The sequence below is a fragment of the Kryptolebias marmoratus genome, linkage group LG9 (genome assembly GCF_001649575.2).
Source record: "Kryptolebias marmoratus isolate JLee-2015 linkage group LG9, ASM164957v2, whole genome shotgun sequence".
Classification (NCBI taxonomy): domain Eukaryota; kingdom Metazoa; phylum Chordata; class Actinopteri; order Cyprinodontiformes; family Rivulidae; genus Kryptolebias; species Kryptolebias marmoratus.
Window position 1 is genome coordinate 16374972 of NC_051438.1, and position 16282 is coordinate 16391253.

At 35.8% G+C, this 16282-nt stretch overlaps 1 protein-coding gene across 2 annotated transcripts in view; it reads right to left on the bottom strand.

Moving 5' to 3' along the window:
• Window positions 1-14596, bottom strand: part of LOC108240540 (maltase-glucoamylase, intestinal) — a 26830-nt gene extending 12234 nt beyond the window's left edge. The window contains exons 1-24 of one of the 2 annotated variants that reach the window (XM_017424093.3): window positions 14521-14596; window positions 13879-14002; window positions 13283-13368; window positions 12939-13059; window positions 11869-11978; window positions 11567-11718; window positions 10992-11163; window positions 10125-10224; window positions 9408-9520; window positions 9179-9304; window positions 8036-8167; window positions 7389-7508; window positions 6731-6844; window positions 6171-6255; window positions 5763-5880; window positions 4650-4821; window positions 3941-4057; window positions 3236-3390; window positions 2600-2684; window positions 1821-1877; window positions 1532-1656; window positions 1342-1430; window positions 1152-1201; window positions 593-784 (exon numbers count right to left, since the gene is read on the bottom strand). In XM_017424093.3, coding sequence (XP_017279582.1) covers window positions 593-784; window positions 1152-1201; window positions 1342-1430; window positions 1532-1656; window positions 1821-1877; window positions 2600-2684; window positions 3236-3390; window positions 3941-4057; window positions 4650-4821; window positions 5763-5880; window positions 6171-6255; window positions 6731-6844; window positions 7389-7508; window positions 8036-8167; window positions 9179-9304; window positions 9408-9520; window positions 10125-10224; window positions 10992-11163; window positions 11567-11718; window positions 11869-11978; window positions 12939-13059; window positions 13283-13368; window positions 13879-14002 — 2715 coding nt within the window. In that variant the 5' untranslated portion in view covers window positions 14521-14596. Of the gene's footprint in view, window positions 1-592; window positions 785-1151; window positions 1202-1341; window positions 1431-1531; window positions 1657-1820; window positions 1878-2599; window positions 2685-3235; window positions 3391-3940; window positions 4058-4649; window positions 4822-5762; window positions 5881-6170; window positions 6256-6730; window positions 6845-7388; window positions 7509-8035; window positions 8168-9178; window positions 9305-9407; window positions 9521-10124; window positions 10225-10991; window positions 11164-11566; window positions 11719-11868; window positions 11979-12938; window positions 13060-13282; window positions 13369-13878; window positions 14003-14520 lie in introns of those variants that run through there. The other variant, XM_025007617.2, reaches the window with a different exon arrangement.
• Between the last annotated feature and the right edge of the window lie 1686 nt (window positions 14597-16282).

Here is a 16282-nt window from a genome sequence, read left to right on the forward strand (position 1 = left end):
CCCCACCCCACCCCACACACACACATACACAGATCTAATCTAAACTGTTGTCATTTCTTGCACTTAGATGCCAGACTTGACATTCACAGCTATGGTTTCATTCTAGTTCCTTTTGAAACAAATGCTTCTCTCTCTCAAGAGTGACCACATATTGGTATTTTTCAAAATTTATTCCGCATTTCTTTTTAAACTCTAAATTTAAGAAACAATTGATTGTGCTTGCTTTTCAAAGGCCTATTAATGAAACTGAATCTAGTGTGATAAATCCCACAGTTACTCACCCATTGCACACTTTCAGCAGACGCCAACATGTTTATGGGGAAACATACAAACAGATGTAGCCTCAAAAACCTGGCCTTAGCCACCAAATGTTTTGCTGTGTTTGCTAGTTACTCATTAACTTTGAACGTTGTTTAGTGCCAGTGAGTGCTCAGTGGGTTGATCACAGTATTTCCACAGAAAAACAAGCAACCTCTTGCAAAAAAAAATCAATGAAAAGGCTGAACTATAACACAATTAAAAAAAAAAAAGACTTTTCACATGGTATAAAGAAATTAATGGTTGCTATTTTTATTGTACATATGAGCATTACCTCCTTGTCTGTGTCATGGTATATGTTGATATTTGGCAGGATGGTGGTTGTCTGTGAATGATGTCCTGCATCACCATGAGTCACAGAGACGGAGGTGGGAGGATGAGGCATGCCGAGGACAGTAATGTTCTCAAACTTAAGGTTGTTCGGGTCTCTGTAGCCGGCACTGGTCACCTGCATGTGCAATACTCCCTGCAAGGTGCCAGACACACACAGTGTGGCTTTGAATGCAATAAAGGCACTTTATATTTAGTAGTTTAGTAGTTATTTAAAAAAAAAACCACAACTAATAAAGCCAAGTTCACAGAGTAAACATTGTGTAAAATAAACAACTGTTACAACAGATGTTCTATGTGTGTGCCCTACAACAGAGTACATACATGAAGAACATTCATTTAGTTGATCAAACAAAACTATCAGTTCAAAATGGGTCAATCAATCTTAGTGAAAGAAAGCACACAACTCAGTGACTTTCAACTTTGAATTTAAGCACTGATCTTAGAGAATATGCAAGAACAATTTTAAAAAAAAGATGTAAGTGCATGTGAGGAAAACTTACATGCGCAACAGAGAAATTGTAGTGGATGTAGTTGCCATTTTTAACTGTATCTGTTAAAAAAAATAAAAGGAGACAAAGATAATGTTTGCTTTGTCTCATGCACTCACACATCAGAATGACGAACTGTAATCAATGATAAAACACATAAACATAAACACATTTTTCTTTAACTGAGAGAGAGACCGAATACCTCGGGAATCCCCATCATCCCAGAAAAGCTCGCCAGCTGCTTGGTTGTTGTCATCAAGGACAATGAGCAATCCCATGGAGTTACGTCGACTAGAAAAGTGTTACAGTTTAGACAGGTAAATAACTATTAAACATATATGATATCAAATGTTAGACATGCTGCATTGTGATTATGATACGTATGTGAGTACCTGTGTGTGGTGGTGACCTCAGGTTTCTGTGTGGGGAGGATGGCGCCCCCTCTGATGTGTAATCCCAGTTTATCGCCAGGTAGATACATTTCAACATGACTTCTGCGATGTTGCAGTCGCTGCATCTAATTAATGAGTCAAAAGTAATCACATTGCTGATAACCATGAAGCTGAGAAGACGGGACACAGCTCTTTATGACTCTGAGCATTAAAATAAAGGGTTTAACTGTAGCTGGGACATATAAAGGAGTGATGGAATATAATAATGGAATAATGGAAATACTTTTACCGTCTCATAGTCGTACCACACAGCATCTGGTATATATGCTTGGATTCTGTCCACACCCTGCAAAAAAAAAGCTATATTTATTTGTTTTTATCAAGAAAAAAAAAATCCCATTTTGTTAGAGAATTGCAAAATACACATCAAACGATGTTGGTTTCGTCTAAATGGTGCTTGTGTTTGTGATCAGAAATACAAAATTCAGCTCAGTTTACAAACCTGGCACTTTAATCTTACAATCATGAGAAGAGAAACTAATAAAGACAGCACAGATTGCTGATTCACCTGTAAATCACTACAAACTATTTGGTAAAAAAGATAAGAAAATGTTCCCATCTAAGAACTTATACTTGTAACTGTATCCCAAAAATACAGATCTCTTTTTGGTAAATCTATGTATCTATGTATGTAGCTTAATAGTACTCTGAGAAAACAGACATAAAGCAGGGCTGTCCCGAGTAACCCCCCCCCCCCCNCATGTTTCAACAAATAAGTATTAATGCTGACAGTTGTCTGTAAAGAACAAATGCAGGATTCAGGTTCAGATGTATTTCCATTGCTTAGGCCACTTATGTTGTTGTAAAAAAAAAGTCACATTTTACTCATTTAAATCTGCATGAAAAACCATCTGGAGTGAAACTCGATCATCATAAACCTAAAGGAGTTTACAGCAGATAGGAAGATATTCATGTTGGATCAAACATTAACTTTTAAAAAATAAATTCAAATTAACCACTTTTTTTTTTTACATTTATACTGTTATGGTTTTCTGAGTGTTAGCTGACCGGATCCAGCACTGGTGTGATGAGCAGATGTTTTCCCCAGAGGAACTGGCGGTCCACGTCCCAGGTGGATTTGTCCGAATAAAACCTTATGAGACAAAGGATGTTAAGTAGTTAATTACACTGTCCTTATGATAGTATTTTAAAAAGTCAAAGGTCTTTGCTTTAGACTGAACTCACAACTTTGTGAATGAGGTTGACTCTTTTTGTTAAAGCTGAACATAAACATCTCACTTGTTTCTTTATTATTTATTTTATTGTTTCACAAAGCTCAGTTGCATTTAATATCCTGTGGTTAACTTCTGTGTTGTCTAAATCCATAAAAAATAATGTATGGCAATCATCTAAAATTGCAAAATGTTTATTTTTCACATTTATCAGACACAATATTTGAGTTTTTGTTTAGAGTGTCAATATGAAACCAATTTAAAGAAATGACAGTTGGTGAATAAATAAGGATAAAACCTTTTTTAATGATATATGTGGAGGTAAATTATTTATTTCCTTTAAATTTAGTTTTGTATACCAGACATGTTTCCAAGAAAAAAAAAATTACATCATAAAAATATATTTTGAGCGATTTGAACATTAAGATCCAAGAACTAGTAAAAATTAACACAATATCAAAGAAAGACTTACTCATGCAAAACAGGTCGTACAACTGTCTCCCCTGCAGTGTGAGCTTTGTAAAAGAGTGTGTAGAGGTAAGGCAGGAGAGTGTAGCGTATTGTAAGGTAATGTTTGGAGCTCTCCACCAGCAGTGAGTCAGCACCGTACGCAGCTGGATCCTGAGCCTGGAGACGGAAAACATACAGCCAGTGTCTCGGGGTTGATGGACGAGGGAGAAGATGGCAAAAACAAAACAATGATTTGTCTTTAATTTACTGGGAAACAAATGTTACTACAACAAATAAATAAATAAGTCATTTAAAAATGGTATGAAAGTAAAACTGAAGAGGTAAACAAGTATCACTGAGGGACAGGAAACAAAAAAGGAAGGGAGAACACTATTTTTCATGCGATCATAAATCAGTTCTGAATGAATGAGTGCTCTTTTATTTTACTCAAAATAAATAAAACAGAAAAAAAACTTTACAAGGGATCTCATATATTCATCACTTTGCCCAAAACATCACATTACTTTTGGATTTGTTTATGTAGCAGTGTTGCTGTGATGATAACCTCTAATAAAACAAAGTTTTATCACTCTTAGTTTATAGCACTGTTATCAAAAGGGTATACCCTGCAGCTCAAAGATTAAACAAGGAAATTCTGCGAATCATAAATCTAAAACTGACTTTCAGTTTATTATAGGAACTGTGGAACAAAATGCCTTTATGGTACCTTAAAGCCCAGGGCGTTGTGGTTTCTGCTGAAGGGATAGAAGGCGCCCACCTGCATCCAGCGACGACACAACTCTTCACTTGAGTTTTCAAAGAATCCACAGATGTCAGCTCCTATCTGAGACCCATGAGGAAAAAACAGGTTAATAATTTGCCTGAACCGGCAGTTTCTTTACCAATCTAGTTGTATTAGAAACATAAAGATGAAATGCCATTTGAAAAACTCAGGTAAAAGCTGTGGATTTCCAGTTTGAGATGATAAAATGAAAATGATGAGTTTAAATGAGTTAAATGAGGGTTTTGCACTTTTTGCACTTTGTGCAGTAAAGGGACAGCATACACCGGGGCAGAAAAATGCAGTGAATTTCTTTCTGAATGTAGTATTTGTACTTTTTCACATATTTAACAGAATAGCATGTCAGCTTATCTTCCTTCTCTTAATACTTAGATCAGAACTGTGATTTGAGTTAGGTACTAAATCTGAATTAACCATTGCAAAGCTGATCTTATACACTGAAACTCTCCCATATTACCACTAATGTATCTGGATTAAAAAAATAAATAAAGGAGGAGTTTCTAGCTGGTCAGTTAAACCCTTTTATGGCAACTTTTATTATTAATTTTGTTCATACATTTTGCATTCTTATGAGATATAAACTATAATAACACTGTGTGTTTGTGCTTGTTTGAAGCAGTAGTTTGATCCTTACATAAGGAATTCCAAAAAGCCCAAACTCCAGCATGCCATGTATGGCCCATTTTAGGTCATTCCAGGTGGCAGTGTTGTCTCCCAGCCAATGTCCGGCGTATTTTCCCACACCTGGGAAGGAGGACCGTGTAAGCATCATGGTACGGTTGGACCCGAACATGTGCTGCAGGGCTCTGTGGGATGGAGAGGAGGCAGGAAAGAACAAGATGAGGTTAGGTGAATAAAATATAATTTAAAAAAATATACGGTAAATAAAAATAAAATATGAGGTACAGTTAAAAATGACACAAGCACAAGAAAAAATACATAAAATAAGTGACAAAACATATAAACTGCTAAAAATTAAACACTCAGTTCTCTAAAAAAGGAGAAAAAACTGTTTTTGAAAAAAAAATCTGCTTGCAAATTTTTATTTATTAATTAATTGTCTTAAACCTTTCTTCCATAAACAATTAATCTAAATTTCATACCAAAAATTGTATCAGTTCATACTCTACTCTCTGCTCTTGTTGTGCATGTGTGTTTTCATGTATTTGTACATACTGGTTATTTGTCACATTTCTAACAGAGGCATGTCAAACTTACAAAATCTAATAATATCACTTTAGTGGGCAATATTTAGCGTATTTGAAATAAAGATGATAAAAAAACTAGTGAAGTTGTGTAATAAACAAAGAATTACTGTATAAAGTGAAATAAGCTTAAATGACCAGTTATCTTTCATCTGGTTGACATCGGTATTAAATATCAGGTTACTAAGATTATAATCCTGAACACATGGGGATGCTCTTCTCTAAGTTAGTAAAAAATAATGGGTCATTAAAAGATTAGAAACTCAATCACCCTGGATGCTGGGTCATACTGTATTTCAGTAACTTAATATTTGTCTGTAAGTGTGAAATGTTATAGTTTAGATCGAGATATAATTCACTGCAGTGTAACAAAATGACTAAAGTTGCATGTGGGCTTTTTCTGGTCACTGATCAACAACCAACCCAAAACATTTTTTATTTTTGCATGTTACACTGTTTCACATTGCACAGTACATGCTGAGTTTGCCAGTGCCTCATAGCTCTGAGAGATAGTCGTAGTCATAGATTGCGGATGGACTCACTTCTCAGTAGCCAGCACCATAGAATAACCGTATAGACTGTGAACATCGTAATGGTTCCCCCAGGCCTGCTTGGCGTCCATACAAAGGGTCATACTGTACATCAACTCATTCAGAATCTCTTGGGGAGAAAAAGGACAAAGGAAGTGAGGAGATGGAGTACCAGAAAACTGAAGTGAATGAAAAAAATATGCAGTAGAGTACAAAACAGGGAAGAACAGGACACAAAGAACATTTGAGACAGAGTTTTTTTTTAATTTACACAGAAGCAAATGAGTGACGATAGAGAATTAGGGAAAGTGGATGGCTGAAGGAAGACATTCAGTTTAAATATTGTGCAGTTCAAAGTGCAAAACATCTGCAACTTCTCAGGAATTAAAACAAACTTAGAACAATGAAAAAGTGTCTTACTTGGAGTGTACGGTGGGTAGTTGAGGTTGTTATCAGCACAACCTTTATTTGATCCTTTGAGGAAATTCGACACCTCATTCATGTCCTGAAATATGCCAAAATATAATTTATAAAACAACCATTTTAATGAGTAAAAATGGTTATTTATTTATTGTTACAACAGTCTTAAGCATGTAGGATTCCAAAGAAATATGCTGAAAAAACCACACATCCAACATATTTTTGTTGTTGTTTTTTTTTCAACTTTGCAAAAGTGTTTTATATTGAGCAAAAGCCCTGAGGAGAAGCTGACAAGGACTTTGTATGTATGTACCTATGTGTGTATCATAGGTGTGTGTTGCAGAAAATAGTTTGTGCAATAAATGATTCAAAACTGAAACTCCAGCAAAGGACTTGTTACTTTGACAGACATCAGTCTGGTTTTGCATGAGGCCTTTTGTGCTTTTGCTGAAAATGTCTGAAATGTTCAAACTCACTGTCCCAATGTTTGTATTTATAGTAGCACAAAGTTCGAATCAAACAGCTAATTACTGAGTTTCCTTTGTGTTTTTGAAACTTACAATCCAGAGAGCATCATGTTTGATCTCCCTGTAGAATCGTTGGTACTCGTCGACCCACCAGTCGGTGCAGTTTGGGCTGGTGTAGTCTGGAAATACAGTCTCCCCCGGCCAAACCTGTGAGGGAGGGAAAGGGAGAAAACAATAATTATCACCATCACAAACATTTCAAAATGCTCTGAGATAAATCAACGAGAATATTAGTTTAGCGTTGCTGTGCGAGCTTCTCCTAATTTATAACTTTCAGGTTTTCTTCAAGGTTGTCAGGAGTTTTTGATATTAAACATTTTAGTTGTTTTATTCTTTTATTTAGATGTTAAACACATCTGCATTATGCCTTTAATCTCATACTGGCCATCTGCATAGATCAAATAAAGATTTTAAGCCTATGCAAGTTTCTCAAGATAGCATGTGGGAAAAATATATCTAGCAATACATTTTTCTTTACCAACTTTCCAGTTCCCGGTCTCGGGGCAGCTGGTAATTATCTCCAACGGTCACTGAGTCACCCTGGACAGCTTGCAAGTCCATCACAGTCCATTTTAATATACAGTATTTAACTAAAGTTTCTTAAGCCCTGCTCTCGACCTGAAACTCAGATTGAGCTCTGCAGAATTCAACTTTACTCACATCATTGTATTATAAACCAGCTACAGCTCACCCGTCCTAATACCGGAGTTTTCCCATCCGACTCTGTGACCCAAACGTTCTTCTCAGTCCCACGGTCGTAGGACTCATATGGAGCATCCCCCTCTCTCCTACTGGTGGCTATTGCAGGATCCTGAGGATGAAGGGATACATTCATAAAAATAAAACAATAGGAAAGAGTAGATTTCAAAGTTAGCTTTTAATGAAAAACAGCTTTTTCTTGCATTGAATGGAAGCTACAGTAAAATGCTGCTATCAGGTTTAGAAATAAACTTGACTCTTTGATATATTTAATTTAAAGAGAAAAGGATGTTCATGTTTAAAAGATCTTGCAACATTCTGAGGTCTGTGTTCAAAGTAATACTAAAAAATAGTTGGTTCTTAATTCTGGATAAACAGGCTGTGTTGGTCTTATTCACTTCTTCCTTTTTGCTTATTTAAGATACCTGTATTTAAAATATATATATATAAATAGTCAAAAATCATTACAGCAAATAAACATCAAACTAAAGAGATGTCTTTAAAAGACAAATTAGCTGTGATTCAAGCCCTGAAACAAAAGGTGAATTGCACGGGGTGGTTTTGCATTTACACATGGATGTTTGAATAGTTTATGTGTCTAATGTCCACAGTGATTCTGAGCAATAAAAAACCTCTCACCAGGATAAGGATGTACCTCTGTCCCTTCTCATGGAGGTATTCAGCAAACTGAGGCAGTTCTTTGAACCTGTTTCTGTCATAGGTGAAATCTTTCATGTGTTCCATGTAGTCAATGTCCGTGTATTGAATATCCTGTATTTGGAGAAGAAAACTGCTATTTGAAAGAATACAGAGTAAAAATATTAACATTTTGCAATTCAAGGTAAAAAAAAAAACAGCTCTTGTTTTACAGTATAGTTCATACAGATTAAATGTTATCCAACAGTCATTGGCCACATTCAAATTTTAACTTCCAAAATAAAATATTTTATCCTGCAAAAATGTGATTTATGTTTCTGATTCTGTATCACTCACATAGAAATGAACTCACAGGTTGAGATGTCACTATGAATTTAGCATATTTATCTGACTCATTCTACTGGATGGATTTTAATGAAACTCTCAGAAAGTAATAATTAGATTCACATCTGCAACTGATTAACTTTTGGAATCAACTTGATTCAAGATGGCCGCCACAACTAATCAACCCTAACGAACACAATAATGGCTACAATTCAGTCAGCTACAGATAATGAGTTAAAATTTGGTGTGGTAGTAGCTGACCATCATCTCCATCATATAATTTAAGCACTAAAAGGCCAAGCAACACTTTTATTTAAACTTTGATGTGCGAGGTCGAGGGCGATTTGCATTCCTTCAAGTAATACTAGTTTCATTTAATTATCAACTTAAACTTTGCATCACATCTAACGTGTTGAGAGTTAATAATTTACTTATATTAGGGTTGTCACTGTAGTGAAAACAAACTTGGAATTTTTATGATCATTATTGAAAAGCTGAGATGCCGAGTATGATAAACATATGAGAATACATTATAAGGCACAGACCGTATCTTATCCTATTTTATCACACCTTACATAGATTACATTGAATTGCTTGGTGTCATATTGCATAAGTAATGGAATGCAGGAATTTTGTGATAAATTTTCCTAAACAAGTTGTTGAACATTATGAAATATGTATATGAGGGATGTGGAAGGAGGCAATACACCTACCAGTTTTACATAGGTTTGATGAAAACACTGTCAAATGTAATGGATTTAGATAAGCTAAAAAAAGAAAAGCAAGCAAACTCCATCTTACATAAGGAAGGCCCACAGCACGGTTCCTTTCAACTACTTTCTTGACCTCACTCAGAGTCCCGTAGTTCCACCGAGACAGCTGGAATCCCAGGGACCAGTAGGGAGGAATGACAGGTCTGCCAACGAGCTGGAGAGCATGAACGGTCATAATAACAATGCTGTTTCTTTGTCAAAAAGTAACTCCCACAAACCAAGGGCTTAAAATATGTTTTGAATGTTAAATAAATCACCTCAAGGTACTCCTGGACCACTTGTTCTGGTGTGTCTCCAAAGAAAATGTAGAAGTCAAAGATTCCTCCCACAGTCCTGTAGGTTACAGCTGGAGCAGGCTGCAGCGTCACCTCTGAAATAAAAGAACAGAAAAAATGTTAACAGTATCCTAGCATCATTATAATTGTTAATATGATTATGCTCAGTACATTTCTTTGATTTGAAGGCATGAAAAGCCTTAATATAATCAAAGTTATGGCTGGAAATAGGAGATTTTTATGCCTTATTTTACAGCCTACCATGACCACAATATGTAGAATTTATGTATTGAACTTGAGACACAGCTTCATTTTTATACTGTGTGTTTTTGCATGAAAAGGATAAATGGATCAAGAATGAAATCTTCAGAGGTACAGCACAGGTTGAACGACTGGGAGATAGTTAGAGAGGCCAGACGGAGATGGTTTGGACATGTGCAGAGGAGGAACAGTGGGTATATTGGTAGAAGGATGTTAGAGACGCAGCTGCCAGGAAAAAGACAAAGAGGAGACATGGATGCAGTTAGAGAGGATATGGAGGTAGTTGGAGTGAAGACAGAGGACGCAGAAGACAGAGTTAGATGGAAGAGGATGACTCGCTGTGGAGACCCCTGAAAAGGGAACAGCTGAAAGACAAAGAAGATGAAGATGTGTTTTTGCATGAACAGTGAAGGTGTGAACGTATGAGTTTGTCTTTACCCATAGCATTGCTGTTCAAAAGAAAGACTCCAAATGATTTCCCACTCTCATCCTCCAGACAGAGAAAGAAGGGATGGTGTCCGTAGAGGTTATATGTTCCCTGCAGGAAAGAGAGAATGGGCTGAAGAGATGTAGGAAAGAGCTGAGAGTTACAGTAACACTGCTTAATGAGCTTATAAGACAATCAGAAATCCATCAAGTAGAAAATATACATATAAAAATCACATGTAGTAATTAAAGAGCATTTCTTGAAGAAATTATTTTCACCTGCCAGGGTTTCAAGCTAAAAGCATCTCATGATAAGAAGGGCTGGAGTTATAGCCGTTTTGTCATACCTTAAAATAACGTCATGGTGATCCTATGTGATATTGCGAGACCTTGCAAGATCTGTTCATGCTCTGAGTGTGTATTGACTCAGCTACTAACATGTCAAACTTTAGCTCAATTTTGGTAAATAAGACAAAGTTATAGCCAGTTTTGTGTTGGCTAAAGCTGAATAACTATGTCAGATAACTACAAATGTGCTGATTTCAAAAGTTAACCAGCTGTAGATGCACATCCAATGATTAGAACAAAAGCAAAAATGTCATTCAGTTCTCTGAGAATTTGTTGTGAATGAGTCTCAGCTACTACCACACCAAATTGTAGCTCAATGTTTGTAAAATTGACTGAGTTTTTGTTATTTTTGTGTCTTTTAAGCTCAGTTGTCTATGGCAGCCATCTTGAATTGAGTTGAAATTACTACCTTCTGAAATTTCATTAAAATTTGTTCAGTGATTCATGAGATATTTTGCTAACAGGACAGACAAATGCACTCACAGGCAGACAAATAAATGTGTGTTTTATTTTTGTGTTTTATTGTTTTACCCCATTAGGTTGAGCATCTCTGGTGAAAATGGGCCAGTTTCTCCAGTTTGTGTCATGGCGATATCTCTTGTGCACATGCTCCCCCAGACCGTAGATATTATGGGATGGAAGCCTAGCAGAAAGCTGCAGGTACTGGTCCGCAAACACCAGTGGAGCCATGGTGGTGTCAAACCTGAATGTGTTTGAGAAATTTTTTAAAAATTAATAAAAATCATGATTCTGAAGTTAAATGACAGAGAAGTGAGAGAGACTATTGGGACATGGAAAGATGGAAAAAAAGAGGAAAGAGATAATTAAAGTGTGGTTTAAAAAAAGTGGGAGGAGAGAGCAGAAATAGGACAAGCGTGTGTGAAGGAGGCAATGCAAAGAGAAAAAATATGGATAGATCAGACTCACCCATCGAGCGCCCTAAAATCATTTACCTTACATGAACAGAGAGTCTTAGATACCTGATTGCATCTAATCTCCTATCCCTTTTTATATAAACTTTTCTATCATATACATTGTAAAATCTTTAAAAAAAACTGTTTACAATCACTAGGAACATAGAAAGAACACACACAGTAAAAACTCACAGGACATTTTTGTTCTCATTTCTGCGCACTTTGAAACCAAAGGGTTTCTGTGTGATTTTCAGTGAGTTGGCGATCGGGCTGGATGGGTTACTGCCGACAGTACGGATGTGATCGTGAGGAACCTCAAACCTCTGCCTTTCAGAATCAAAGATCTGACGAAAAAGAAAAAAACATTCAGTCATTTCAAGTGTGATTTTCTGTTTTCTGAATAGTTTTGACCCTTTTAATGCATATTTCTGCTTTTATCCTCTGTCTGACAGGTTTTTAAATGAGAGAGAGAAAAAAAAAGAACTTGAGTCCACCTTAAATCGAAGTCGACTATTTGTCTGCATTTCTGCATGAAAAGTCAGCTGCTCGATGTCTGCACCAAATAAAGAAGGAGAGGCCAATCTCTTCAGCTGGGCATTCATTTCTGCAAAGTCAAAGAACAGAGAAACCCGATTGTTGAAGCTGTAGTAGAAAACTGTGAATACATATGGGAGATAAATCACTGTTAGAGCAATCTAAACACATGTTCACCAGCTTATCTTCAGTGCAGTGTTATAGGTTTTGGTCCAGGGCCAGGTGGATTGTTTGGAAAGATAACATTGTTGTAAGGTAAAGCAAAGATTATCATGAGATATCAAAACAACTGTAGTGCTGAAAGTAATATTTTAGCTGTAGGAAGAGAGGTAATTAGCAAAATGTTGTTGTTTTTTTATTGCTACTGACATGACTGTGGAGAGGAGAGGAAATATTCCTCTTAAACTGTTGTGTGGGAAAGGAGTGTTTTCATGTCAAGATATGATTTATTTCAACATGAAAATCAGGCCTTTGGAGGTGACCCTTACCAAGACATTTAACTTGGGTCTGTTTCTTTCCATGCCTGTTCTTTTTCATTTTCATATTTTTCTTGCAATTCTTTGTTGCTTCTTTTTATTGTGTTGTTGATTTTATTTACTTCTTTCACACTTTTGTTTTCTACACTTTATTTTTTAGCGAGTGTGAAGTAGGAATGGGTCAAAGCTAAGTTTTAAACTTAGTTTATGTTTCAGATTTCTTCCTTTTTTACAAATGAACTTTTTGTAGGACTTCTTTTCATTTTTATCCATTGGTTATAGTCTGTTGTCTGAGACAAAATAATGTTTAAAGTTTCTGATTATCTTTTATTAATATAATCAAAAACCTCCCATTAAACCGCAAGCAAAAAATGGGGAAACCTTCATGCTGCAAAGTAAGTCATGTTTCCTGTTCCCATCTATGAGGAGTGGGGAGGAAGGGAGAGAAGGGGGGGGGGGTGTCAGGCTGAGTGAATGAACTAATTACAAAACTTATTAATTAGTGAGCATATCAGCATGAAAGCAAAATAGAGAAAGAAAAGCTTCAGATGTACCATAAGGGCTTGGATGCTCCAATGATTCCAGACTGTATCCATGGTTGGTTGGGAAGAAACACCAGGGAACATTTCTCTCATCCAGAGGGCTCCAACAACAGCCCCGCTGCTCACATTTCAGCTGTCCAGAATAAAACATGATCCTTTAATATAATTCATAATACTGTGTTTGTTATTACTGCTACTATTAATAAAGCTCTTGTTAGCATTAAGATTTTATGGTATACAACTAATAATTCAAGAACTAGTCATCGAGCTTTACTTATTTTTGAGCTATTTTTATAATAAGTCTCTTTAAAAAATTTTTTATTTTGATTTATTTTATGAGTAAAAATAACTCATACCTTTGATGCACCAGCATCTGGGAAACAGTCAACCCTCTCAGCCAGAGGAATGCTGGGACACTGAGGAACAAATACATCAGTAGTTTCTATAAAATAGATAAAGTAAAGAAACTGAGTCAAAACTTCAAAGTGGAAACTCTTTTTCCAAAAGTAAACTAATATGTCTGTTAAGTGGTTTAATTCATATTCATGAAAACAAAAAAGGCAAATTTATTTAACAGTAAGTGATTTTAAAAAACTCCCTTCTTGTACTTTTGTGTACCATCAATCATTACTTCAGCTCTGATCAGTTTTAAGACCCTGACCATAAAAAGCTTCCCCACAGCATTATACTGTTTCCACAGTGATTTATTGTGTAGATGTTCTCAGGGTAATAAGAGGTAATAAAAGGTAATAAAAGGTGATTTCAGATTGTGCTACGTGTAGCATTTGTTTCACAATCAGAAAGTTAAATTACTGTTTGTTAAATGTCACATAATTAGTCTCTTATATACCTTTTTGATGGACCCCAAGAATGTTTTTTACTGTGTTTTTCAGGAATTATTTTCCTTGCTGATCTACCGTATGAATTACTGTGTTTTGTGTGATTCACCTACCATCTTTAGTGAAACCAGGTTCTCCTGTGACAAACAGAATGATCATAGTGACGGCTATCACTGTCATCAGTAGAAACAGGACCACAAGGATCAGTTCCAGCCTGGACCACCGATTGTTCCCCATCTAACATACGCAAGAAAACAATACACAGGGACAAATAAAAACATGACAGAAGGGATCTATCTATCTAGCTAAAATCAGTCAATAAACTCTTTGAGACAAAAACAAAGTGCTGTCTTTATGTTTGAGTATTTGTCTGTTCAGCCAAATGTGTGTATGTCCCTGTTTGTTATAAGCTACACAATCATGAAAACAGTGTCAGCTAACCAAAATTGTATTATGTCCAAGATGTTTAGAATATAAGCTAATAATTATTTGAATAGAAGTAAGATAAAGACATGAAAGTTGACAACAGACAGGAGGCACTTTGTTTCCTGCAGACTAGAAGAATAAACACAGATATGTGCACAACATATACACACTAATATAAACATAGACTGTGCAGTAAAAGAAACGTTAATCTTTCTTGTCTCAATTACTGTTCAGAATAATATTTTAAAATATGCTTTATTATTAACAAATACTATAAGAATCACAATGGAGAATATTTAATTGTAAAAACTGACAGGTTGTAGTCTTACCTTGGTACTCGCTGGTGTTCAGGTGAGAAAACACATCATAAACCACAGGATGAAAGTATATCACCACTCCTTTTCCACTTAGTGTGTGTGTGTGTGTGACTATGGGTGTGGGCTATTTTTTTCTTTTTATTTACAGACTGAAAGTCTAAACGTCAGCCACAGACAAAACTGACGTATATTATCAGCTCCACTACCACATTTTAATTTCACAATGCCAGTAAATGTATAAAGTTTATTTTGCTGCCTGTGTTCTTGTAAGCTTTTTTTAAAATGATGATGCATTTATTTTTGTTTTCTGTAAGCTGTAATTCTGAGTATTTTTATCTAATTTCATGACCTCTCAGTAATTATCACATTTAAAAGGGTGATCATTGATAATTAATCTAATGATTATATCTTGTTCTTTGGAAGTTGTAGTAAATTAATTTATGTTATTAACATCAATATGTGAGGTAGCTGTTAGAAAGGAGCAACAGAACAAAATACAAGGTGGTTTGCCAAAACTGACATTTTATTTTTATTTTTACATTTTTAATGCCTGAGAAAATTCATGCAATGTAAGAATCAGACACATACAGACCATCATTAGGCCCCCCTTCACACTGGATGATGACCCCGTGCTTTCCACAACCTTTGAGAATGAAGCTGGACTGCAGCCATTTTTAAAAACCTCCTTCAGCACAAAGGCCTTAATGACACCAATACTCTTTTATTAGCTTTGATGTGAGGCCTGCTTCAAATACTCAACAATCAAAACACATCTGTACAAGCAAGCTCCACGTCATGGGTTCTTTTTCACCACTGCTACCATTATTTGTTTCATACCACTGCAGAAAAATGTCAAATAAAACTAAAGAAACAGTTTGGCAGTAGAGAGGGGCTAACAGTCCAACCACAGCTTTCATGTCTTTTTATGCTTCTGTTTTTGGTGAGCAGCAGCTGTTAAAACAAGAAAATAGATCCTACAGTGAACGGTGCTTCCTATTTCTGAAGAAACACTACACACATGCAGACACAGATGGGTAAAAAAGGAAGAGGATGCAACATGGTCATTAATCATTACTACAAAAAAAGAAAAGAGCAACAGTTTAATCATACTGTTTCCTTGTCTCCCATGCTTTGTGTCTTTAAAGAACAGCACGTATTTTAACAAATACTGAGGGAAACGAAATGTTTCAATAAAACTACTTCAGCCAGTAATTGTTCTTTACATGTATTTGTACAGAACTGTCACAATCCATACATTTAGAATGAGTACACTGAAGTACACAACACATGTACCAACAGCCATGACAGGAAAGAAAGAAAAAAAAATCTGATGAAGAACTGGATGGGTTTTAATAAAACTCTCAGTTATTATTGGATGTATTTGAATAAGTAACTTTTGGAATCAACTCAACTGAATATGACAGCTAACTGACCTTTATAAAGACAAAGCTATAACTATAACTTACACAGTTTTACAGAAAGTGAACTAAATTTGTAGCTGAGTCATTCACACGTTAACACACTGTGTGAGATCTCACAGTACTGTGAGATTACACAAAACATTTTCAAAGTTTAATTAAAACAGCTAAAACTCCATCACGTCTCATCATTAGATGATCTTACTTTGAAACTCTGGCATGAAAGGCGGCGGGCGACATACATCCCGTACCCAAGAGACGCACCTTTCTGCAGGTTATCAAACTTTCTGTTTGACACATGGCCTGTAGGACACTGTTTGCATGTTCAAATCAGATGGTAAAAAAGGTCAAATATG